This window comes from Papio anubis, chromosome 3, assembly GCF_008728515.1.
Source record: "Papio anubis isolate 15944 chromosome 3, Panubis1.0, whole genome shotgun sequence".
NCBI lineage: Eukaryota > Metazoa > Chordata > Mammalia > Primates > Cercopithecidae > Papio > Papio anubis.
Window position 1 is genome coordinate 112,219,914 of NC_044978.1, and position 10,807 is coordinate 112,230,720.

General features: G+C 36.2%; 1 protein-coding gene across 1 annotated transcript in view; it reads right to left on the reverse strand.

The window, feature by feature from the left end:
- Nucleotides 1-10,541, reverse strand: part of TMPRSS11A (transmembrane serine protease 11A) — a gene marked incomplete at its 5' end in the record, with an annotated part of 40,933 nt that extends 30,392 nt beyond the window's left edge. Inside the window, 2 exons of the mRNA XM_021939070.2 lie at nt 8,445-8,572; nt 10,367-10,541. Of these exons, the coding sequence (XP_021794762.1) occupies nt 8,445-8,572; nt 10,367-10,541 (303 nt within the window). The remainder of the gene's footprint in view (nt 1-8,444; nt 8,573-10,366) is intronic.
- Between the last annotated feature and the right edge of the window lie 266 nt (nt 10,542-10,807).

Here is a 10,807-nt window from a genome sequence, read left to right on the forward strand (position 1 = left end):
TTAGTCAACCAGAGCACTGAGTGATGTTCACAGAATTTTGAGGCTTATTAGCCTTCTTGGGGTCAGGTCTAACTGACCAGTGTCATACATGCTGTGTGGGTGTGGAGGATGCCATGAAACTGTGACTTTCAGATCACCCTAAACAAAGAGGTAATCAGATCATCAAATGGGATGTGATACTTTGTGATGCCATCAGTCATTTCTTTGATTGCACTGGTCCTCCTTCAGTGTTTCTTTGTGGAATGTCAGAAGGAAATGGACAGACATCTGTGACTAATCACATGTAACAAGTAGCAATATATGAGATATCCATATCCCAAATTGGTTTACATTTCTGAAATTATGAGGCAAAATATTTATAGAATTTAAAAGTTTGCAATTTAGGATTTTAAAGAATAAAGTATTAACTTTCGGTGTACCACAAAAACCTAGATCTTTGAATTGCTTTTTTAAAAGAGGAAAACATCTCATTTGGATCTATTTAAAGCTGTACTAAAAATATTTAAAACCAGGATACCCAAAGCAAGGGAAGGTCATTATTTAGAAAGTTCATGTCCTCTCCAGATTTGTTGTCTTCTAAATCTCTCAATTTGATTCGTTTATGAGAGAGAATCATTTTTCTTAGCCTTTTATAGTGCCTAACATGACATCATGCTGTATTTGCTGAATGATGAATGATGAACTACATAGATCCTCCTGTGAAGACTATGCTGTATTTATAACTTTATCAGGAAATTTAGAAATAGTTCATATTACTTCTTTTCTCAAAAAACTTCCCTCAAAAAGCATACTCATTCACATCTTTCTTCCAACTGTAGATTGTTCACACTAGATCTACATACCTACGTCAACATATCCATCAGTTTCCTTCATCTCTCTCTATTACAGTTCCTTCTACCTTTGCCTTCCTCACCAAAAACTGATACAGGGAAATGAGAACGAGAATATTTTTCTATAGTAAGTGTATCTAATGTATCTGTCAAGAAAAAGTAAGCTAGCACAGCATAGAGGATTTATAATCTTTATGGATTTAAAAAATTAAATGAGAGAAGAATTGATTTAGATTTTAATAATTTTCTCTTCTATCTTAGCTGAGTCCTTTCCTGACAGTAGAACAATTTAGTGGAAAGAGCACATGTATGGAGTTACCTAGATGACTTCAAATCTCCCCTCCATCATTTTCCAGCTATGGACCTTAATTTCAGAAGCTTGGTTCTCTTACCTGTAAAGAGGAGATAACAGTGCCTTCCTTGTGGTGTTACATCCATGTTGCTGCAAAGGACATGATTTCATTTTTTTTTTTATGGCTACATAGTATTCCATGGTATTTATATATATATATAAAAATATATATGTATATAGATACCACAATTTGTTTGTCCAATCCACCACTGATGGGCATCTAGGTTGATTCCACATCTTTGATATTGTGAATACTGTGGTAATTAATTGACAGTGCATCTGTCTTTTTGGGAGAAAAGTTTATTCTCCTTTGGGTGTACACCCAGGAAGAGGATTGCTGGATTGAGTAGTAGTTCTATTTGGTACTTTGAGAAGTCTCCAAACTGCTTTCCACAGTGGCTGAATCAATTTACATTTCCAACAGTATTGAAGCATTCTCTTTCTTCCACAGTCTCATCAGCATCTGTTATTTTTTTACTCTTTAATAATAGCCATTCTAACTGGTATGAGATAATATCTCACTGTAGTTTTGATTTGCATTACTCTGATGATTACTGACATGGAGCATTTGTTCATATGTTTCTTGACTGCTTTGTATGTCTTCTTTTGAGCAGCATCTTTTCATGTTCTTTGCCTACTTTTTAATGGGGTTATTTGGTTTATTTTGCTTGAAGAGTTGTTTAAGTTCTTTACAGATTTTGGACATTAGACCTTTTCAGATGCATGGTTTGCAAATATTTTCTCCCATTTTGTAGGTTGTGTGTTTACTCTGTTGATAGTTTCTTTTATTGTACAGAAGTTCTTTAGTTTAATTAGGTCCAACTTGTCAATTTTTGTTTTTGTTGAAATTGCTTTTGATGACTTAGTCATAAATCCTGTGCCAAGACTGACGTCTACAACATATTTCCTAGGTTTTCTTCTAGGGTTCTTACATTAATTTTTTGTGGTCTTACATTTAATTCTTTACTCCATCTTGAGTTAGCTTTTGTATGTGGTGATAGTTAGGGGTCCAATTTCATCCTTCTGCTTCTGACTAGCTAGCTATTCCAGTACCATTTATTAAATAGAAAGTTCTCTCTCCATTGCTTATTTTTGTTAATTTTATCGAATATCAGATGGCTGTAGATGTGTGGCTTTATTTCTGGGTTCTCTATTCTGTTCCATTGGTTTATGTGTCTGTTTTTGTACCAGTACCATTCTGTTTTGATTACTGTAGCCTTAAATTATAGTTTGAAGTCGGATAGTGTGATGCCTCTGGCTCTGTTCTTTTTAATTAGGAGTGCTTTTGTTATTGAGGCTTTTTTTTTTTTTTTTTAGTACTGTATGAAGTTTACGAAAGCTTTTTCTAATTTTGTGTGGAAAATTATGTTGGTAGTTTTGTACGAATAGCATTGAATCTGTAGATTGCTCTGTGCAGTAGGGCCATTTTAACAATATTGATTCTTCCAATCCATGAGCGTGGAGTGTTTTTCCATTCATTTGTGTCATCTCTGATTTCTTTCAACAATGTTTTGTAATTTTCCTTATAGAGATCTTTTACCTCCTTGGTTAAATGTATTCCTAGGTATTTCATTTGTGTGTGTATGGCTACTGTAATTGGGATTGTGTTCTTGATTTGGCTCTCAGCTTGGACATTATTGTTTAGAAATGCTACTGAATTTTCTACCTTGATTTTGTATCTTGAAAATTTACTGAAGTTGTTTATCGGTTTTGGAATCTTTTTGTAAAGCCTTTAGGGTTTTCTAGGCATATAATCATATTGTCAGTAAAGAGAGATAATTTGGCTTCCTCTTTTCCTATTTGGATGTCTTTTACTTTCTCTTGCCTGATTGCTCTTTCTAGAACTTCTAGTACTATGTTGAATAGCAGTAGTGAGAGTGAACATTCTTGTATTGTTCCTGTTCTTAAGGAGAGTGCCTCCAGCTTTTGCCCATTCAGTGTGATGATGGCTGTGGGTTTGTCAAAGATGGCATTTATTATTTTGAAGTATGTTTCTTTGATGCCTAGCCTGTTAAGGGTTTTTATTATGAAGGGATGTTTAATTTTATCTAAGCTTTTTCTACATCTATTGAGATGATTGTATGATTTTAATTTTTAATTTTTTAATTTTTTTTGAGATGGATTTTTGCGCTGTCACCCAGGCTGCAGTGCAATGGCGTGATCTCGGCTCACTGCAGCCTCTGCCTCTTGGGTTCAAGTGATTCTCCTGCCTCAGCCTTCCGAGTAGCTGGAATTACAGGCACCTGCCACCATGCCACCATGCCCGGCTAATTTTTGTATTTTTAGTACAGATGGGGTTTCACCATGTTGGTCTCGAACTTCTGACCTCAGGTAATTTGCCCACTATAGTCTCCCAAAGTGTTGGGATTACAGATCCCAACTGTGCCTGGCTAATTGTATGGTTTTTGTTTTTAATTTGGTTTATGTGGTAAATCACATTTATTGATTTACATATGTTGAACCAGTCTTGCATCACAGAAATAAAGACTACTTGATTTTGGAAAATTCACTCTCTGATGTGCTGCTGGATTTGGTTTGCTGGTATTTGGTTGAGGATTTTTATATCTATGTTCATCAGGGATATTGGCCTGTAATTTTTCTTTTTTCATTGTGTCTTTGTCAGGTTTTGGCATCAGGGTAATGCTGACTTCATAGAATGATTTAGGAAGAAGACTCTTCTCAATTTTTTGGAATCACTTCATTAGAATTGGTCCTAGCTATTTCTTGTATGTCTGGTAGAATTTGGCTGTAAATCCGTCTAGTTTGGGCCTTTTTTTCCTTTTGGTTGGTAGGTTTTTTAAATTATTGATTTAATTATGAACTCAATATTGGTCTGTTCAGGGTTTCAATTTCTTTCCTATTAAATCTTGGAAGATTGTGTTTTTCCAGGAATGTACCCATTTCCTCTAGATTTTCTAGTTTATCTACATAGAAGTGTTCATAATAGTCTCACATGATCTTTTGTATTTCTGTGGGATTGGTTGTAATGTTACCTCTGTCATTTCTGATTGTGCTTATTTGTATCTTCTCTCTCTTTTTTTCTTTGTTAATCTAGCTAGCAGTCCAGACTGGTTTTGGCTGACTCACAGAGGATGCATAGTAAGGGTTTCGTGTCCTCAGCTTCACCTTTTAACATCAAATGGCTGAAAACTCCACCCTTGGATCATGCTAATGCCACCATTTTTTGAACATGCAAAACAGTAAGAGGCATAAAGCTCGATTGCACATGGTCATGTTTCTCCTTTCATAAGTATTTGTGACTTCCACTAGAACTTATTGAACATGTATACTTAGCCAGCTCATTCAGCATAAATTCCTGGCTTATCCTTCCCTCCCTCGAAGTGCATGCTCTCAGCTTCTGCTGGATGCCATGCTTCTCTGCCTGCAGGATGACCAGTCTACAGTAATCAGACATCAGTAATGTCTGATTAATGGACTCTTCTCTGAAGGATGATATGAGAGATGAGATGTATCTGCTCCACTATCTCAGGGAACAGGGATGGATTATAGCAGTATCTAAATATGAACTCGTTTTACTTTTGCATCTCAATTTGCATTCAAATCAGTAAAGCCCAAAGAGAGGAAGAACAGGACCTGCCACCTGTCTTCCTTGGTTGTCTAATTAGCACCCATGTAGGACAGAGAGAAGAATCTGGTTGTATTCATTGGGATTTAGCAACAATAAACAGGTGTGGCTCAGGATGAGGCATAAACTCTTCCCGTAATTCTTCTAAAGCTAACCTGGTGGGAGATGGAAGGAGAAAAACACCTGTCTTATTTAAACAGAGTTAAAATAATATAAAGCCTTTTCTGACCATGGGAATCTTTGTCCGGTTTTGAAGTTTTTCTGTACTTACTGTGCTCAACATATAATTTAGCCCTTAATTACATCATGTCATGATACTCAGTTCCATGTGTGTTACTCACATCTCTCCAAAAAGATTGGAAGCAGTTTGAGGAGACAGATCATGTTTCCTCTTCTGCAAGACCCAGGTGCCAAGAAATGCATGCAATGAGCTCAATAATCACATCACATGTTAGGAAAAGCCAAGATATTTTAGCTATTTATATTTAAAAACTGGCTCACTATATGAATTAAAAAACTGAATCTACCTAACCTCTCATCCAAAGGTGGATTCCACATGTACTAGAGACCTAATGTAAAAGATAAAACTATAAGGTTAATAAATAACATAGTAAAATATTTTTGTCTTAGAAGGGAAGGAGGACTTCTTAAAGAAAAGCTTCAAAATACAATCATAAGGCAAAACAGTGAAAAAATGATTACCTCAGTTACAGATTTCTGTTTTGTAAAGAACAACATGGTCAATATTAGTAGAAGACAGAATGGATAAGTGCAGTGTCTACAACCAACACACTATCAATATCTAGAAAATGTAAAGAACTTCTGCAAAGCAATACAAATAAGGTAAAAAAGGAAGTCTAACAGAAAAATAGGCAAAGAATATGTACAGGCAATTTATAGAAATGAAAGTCCAAAAAGTTAGTAATTATACATAACAATGCACAAACTCATTAGTAATTAGAACATGCAAAGTAAATCACAGATAAAATACTACTTTATACTTATTAGTGTGGCAAATTCAGAAAGTCAAATAATATGAAGTGCTGTGGACTGAATGTTTATGTTCTCCTGAAGTTTATATTTTGAGATCCTAACTCTCAAAGTGATGATAAAGGAGATGGGGCCTTTGGAGGATAGTTAGGTCATGAGGGTGGAGTTCTCATGAAAGTCATTCGTGTCCTTACAAAAGAAAGTTCTCTTATGGCTTCTGCCATGAGGGACACAGCAAGGTGGTGTTCTATGAACCAGGAAACAAGCCCTCACCAGACATCTGCTAGATCCTTGATCATCTTCATCTTGGAACCTTCAGCCTCCAGAACTATGAGAAATAAGTGTTCATTGTTTAAGATACCCAGCCTATGGGATTTTTTTGTTGTAGTAGCCTAAACATACTAAGATACTAAGTGTTGGTTAGATGTGGGGACATGAAATCCTCATGCATTGTAGATGGGAGTGCACACTGATTCAGCCATTTTGAAGAGCAAACCTGCGCCAAATGGTCAAATTAAGTATATGTGCATTCAATGACCTAGTAATTCTGCTTCCAGAAGTACTTGCATGGTCTATAAGGGGGTAAGTAGGAGTCTGTTTAGTGTGGCATTTCTTGGCATGACAGGCAGGTAAAGTATAGTAGATACACACTATGAATTAGCAGTTAACAGCAATAAACTAAAGGTATATATAGTAACATAGATCTTTTTAAAAGTTCTCAGTAAAAAGAAGTGAAACAAAAGTGATTTATAACACAAAATATAAGTTAAAAGCATGTGCATGCAAAACAACAAAACATATTTTTGTAAGAATGAATACAAACAAAAGAATACCTCATGAAACAGAATGGTTGCCTGCAAGGGGGAGGGTAAGCGCTTATGCTATGGTGATAAAGGAGGATAAATAAATAATGCAGGTACCCATGATGATAAAGGAGGATGCCCATGATGATAAAGGAGGATAAATACATAATGTAGGTACCCATGATGATAATATGTCCTTATTTAACTTAGTCTTAGCCTTTGAGGGAACACATGCTTAGCTGAAACTTAAAAGTCCTTTTTTTTTTTTTTTTTGAGACAGAGTCTTGCTCGGTAGCCCGGGCTGGAGTGCAGTGGCCGGATCTCAGCTCACTGCAAGCTCCGCCTCCCGGGTTTACGCCATTCTCCTGCCTCAGCCTCCCAAGTAGCTGGGACTACAGGCGCCCGCCACCTCGCCCGGCTAGTTTTTTGTATTTTTAGTAGAGACGGGGTTTCACGGTGTTAGCCAGGATGGTCTCGATCTCCTGACCTCATGATCCGCCCGTCTCGGCCTCCCAAAGTGCTGGGATTACAGGCTTGAGCCACCGCGCCCGGCCCAAAAGTCCATTTTTAAATAGAGTTTCTGTTCATCATGCACTTCTGCATTTCTCTCACTTCTTTTAGAGCTTTTGCATTCTTGTCCGTTTACTTCCGTGAAGACAGAATTGCTTAATTAACTTACAACAACAACAGTAACCCTAGTGTTGGCCATAAAACATCAATTAAACAAATATCAAAATTTCCCAGTAAATTGTAACATTTTCCATCATTCAAAGAATGTGTTTATCTTTTTAACTAAGGCAAGTTAAGAGTTTTCTTTTTTTACATTGAGGAGGTTATGTGGAGTCACTTAGGACTGGAGGAGTAGAGGAGGTATTTGGGTGTATAGGTGCAGGCTCCAAGTTCATTCTAGCATAACTCAAGAATTGATTGCAAATGCTCTTTTATAAGATCCTCTGCATGTGCATGTGAAAGAATGAAGAATCTGTATCAACCTGTGGACATTAACTATTGGTTGGGAAAGATGAAACCACAAAATTAAAAAATTGTGCATGATTTAATGTTAACTGAAAATAGAGATTATAAACTCTACGATATTATTGTAAATATGATGCCATTAGGTATACTATGGACAAAGAGCAAATGATCACAGGAAGAAATGATAAATGATTTGAGAAAGAAAGTGTCTTAAAAATGGTTCTTCGACTAAAACAAACCAACACATTTGTCCTTTCTTTCTTTTTAAAATAACTCTCTGCTTCTGTGCTTCCTTGTCAGAAAAATTAATTTGAACCTAGTTATCAAGTGAGAGTTCATGGGCATTCTGAGTGGAATGATTATATAACTGAGTGTGCTTTTTTTCTTTTTGGGAGCAGTCTTGCACTTTAGCTTTAACAAAATTATTAGCATTTGACTTGATTACTACAAAATAAGTCTGAGTTTTTGTCTTTATCAATATACTTACAAGATGAACATAAATTCTGAGAATACTCAAAATCTTAAAATGTAGTCTTACAAAAAAGTGTGTGGACTTATAAAAACTAGTTTTGGTATGATTAGGCTTTTCTTCTGGGGAAACTTAGTGGAATTGGGGAAGAAATGGGCTAGGATATCTTGGCCTCAATTTTCTTACCTTTAAATAAGGTAGTTGAGTTAGAAAGAGGGGCTTATTAGAATCACCCATTTGTTAGACATGCAGATTCCCTTACTCCCCTCTCCCCACCTACCCATCTCATCAGACTCTGATTAAGCAGGTCTGGGATGGGGTCTAGCAATCTGCAAGATGATTCTAATGTGGCTGGTCTGAAAATCGTGTTTTTAGAAATGGAGAAATGATCCACAAAATCCCTTCCGCTTGCATTATTCTGTGATAAAAAGAAGTTTACCTGACTCACCAAAATTTCGGTCGTCTCTCGTAAGTCCTTAAGTTGATATGTGTTGCTTTGTCCAAAATTGTTATTGATTTGTGGATCTAAAATTTTAAAGGAGCCATGATAGTACTCCATTTTTTGGTCTGTAATGGAAATGAAAAATAGGAAACTAAATGGTTTGGACAAAGATTTCAGAACCCAATTACAGTGGGGCCAATATAAAGTCTTGAATATGTCCCTGAGCTCCTTCATATTTGAATTTTGTTTAAAAAAATCAATGTTTTATATTAATTATAATAGCTGCCATTTATTGAGTTTCTATAATATGCCAGACACAGTCCTGTGCAGTTTTCATGAATTAGCTCATTTAATCCTCACACCAGCTCTCTAAGATTGGTATCACCTTCATTTTACAGATAAGAAAAGTAAGGCACAGAGGCGTTAAGTAACTTGTTCTATAACTAGTCGGTGGCCTGTCCAAGCTTTAAATCCAGACAGTCTAGCTGTAGAGCTTGAACATTTCATTGCTACATTGCTCTTTGCTGAGTTGAAATGTGTACCACCATACGCTCTAGTGGAAGTAGAGATAAGTGAATGTCCTTGTGAATTTTGATTTGTAACAAGACTGTCAGGCACACTAAGAAAAACTTGAAAAGAAAGTGTAGAGAGGAGCTGTCTTGAGATTGAAGACGAGACTAGTGTGCAACAGGGATAAATCTATTAGGAAATATAAGAAAGGAAAGTAGTTGGGACTCCTAAGGAATTTGGTAATCTGAGGAGTAAGGCCCAGAGGGGGTAAGACAGCTACAGAGTTAAAGATAGAGAATGGAAAAAACACAAGACAACCTAAATCCTTGAGAAGCCTGGCTCAGGGAAGAGGCAGTGGGTTTCCAGACTACAAATCAAGGAAAGAAACAGGGATATCAGGAAGGCGTATGTCTTAAGTGGGAAATCTCTGACCTTGTAATATTTTTTTGGACGTCCTGATTACTTATCCATGTAAGTCATACTGTTATCAAACCTTACTCTCATTGGGCTTTTATGCAACCACATAAACAGACCTGAGAATCTTTTGCCAATGGTATAAACTACAGCTGGAGTTGTCATATAAGGCCTAGGACTATGATCTTAAGCCCTTTAAGGCTCCAAATAGAGTCTTTGCTCCCCCATTTAGTCTGTGGAAGGTGACGACAGATAAGACCATTAAAGTGAGCAGCCTGAGTTATTTATCACATACATTCATGTGAGAGTGACATTGTAGAGATTTGTCAAAAAATATAAATGGCTTGTATTCTCAGAAAGAGACTCAATATGAAAAAAGAATCTTGAAGCGCATTATTTGTGTAATTACAAGTATATTTATTGATAAAAATATACTCCCTGAATATTGTTTTGGCAAGAGTAAATTTTTTTCTCTAAAAATAAATGATAATATTGTGTCATACTATAGGTTTTCAATCATTTTAAAATTCCTTATTTTATTAGACAAGTGCTTTTCTTTTGCCTTAGAAATGTTGGACAGAAAATGATGGTTCATGAGTAAAAGAGCCAATTTTAATAACTAATTTATCATACCTTTTCATTTTAATATATAATAAGTGATGAGTTGTTTATTATAATTACTAGTAAGTTTCAGACGATTACAATTTTTGATCTTTTTGTGTAGATTCTCACACAAATCTAGATTGAGAGTTCTAAGGAAATTGGAAATCTGTCTACTTTGATTAAGCTGTATCCTGAGTATCCAGAAAAGTAGTCACATATAATAAGCATTTAGTACTTGCTTATTGATGAAATGACTGAAACAATTAAACATACTTTGTGGAAATTTGCAGGTAAATGTGCAGTTTTTTAGATGAAATTACATTTACATATATGTAAATGAAGCTTTGCTGAAAAATAAAATCAAATAGAGTGAAATCCTTAATTTTACTTACGAAATACTAGGAAGTGAACCAGGAGACCTATGGTCACTGCCACCACTGTCAGGGACAACACAATGAGAACGGCAATCATCCATGGCTCCAGATACCTTCTTTGGGTGCCAAATCCTACCGTCCTGCAAAAAGGAAGGGCCCACTGGTTACTCTCAGATAGTAATGTTGCAGGTTTTCAGCTCTCCTTAGACAAGTTCAAGCTGCTGTAGCCTGCCTTTCCCTGCAAAAAGTTGTTGGTCTTTAATTTTGTTCAACGTCATCTTGGCCTGAGAAGATATGTTTAAAAAAAAAAATCAGGATCTGGGAATCCTAATGTTGCTCCTGGTTTCTATTCTACAGGCATTTGATGGCCTCTTTGTGGCAGTCAGGAATGGTTTCTCTTAGCAGCATGGTCCAAGGTGGCACATATGCTTGAAAAGGGACCATTCCGCCTTTCTCCAG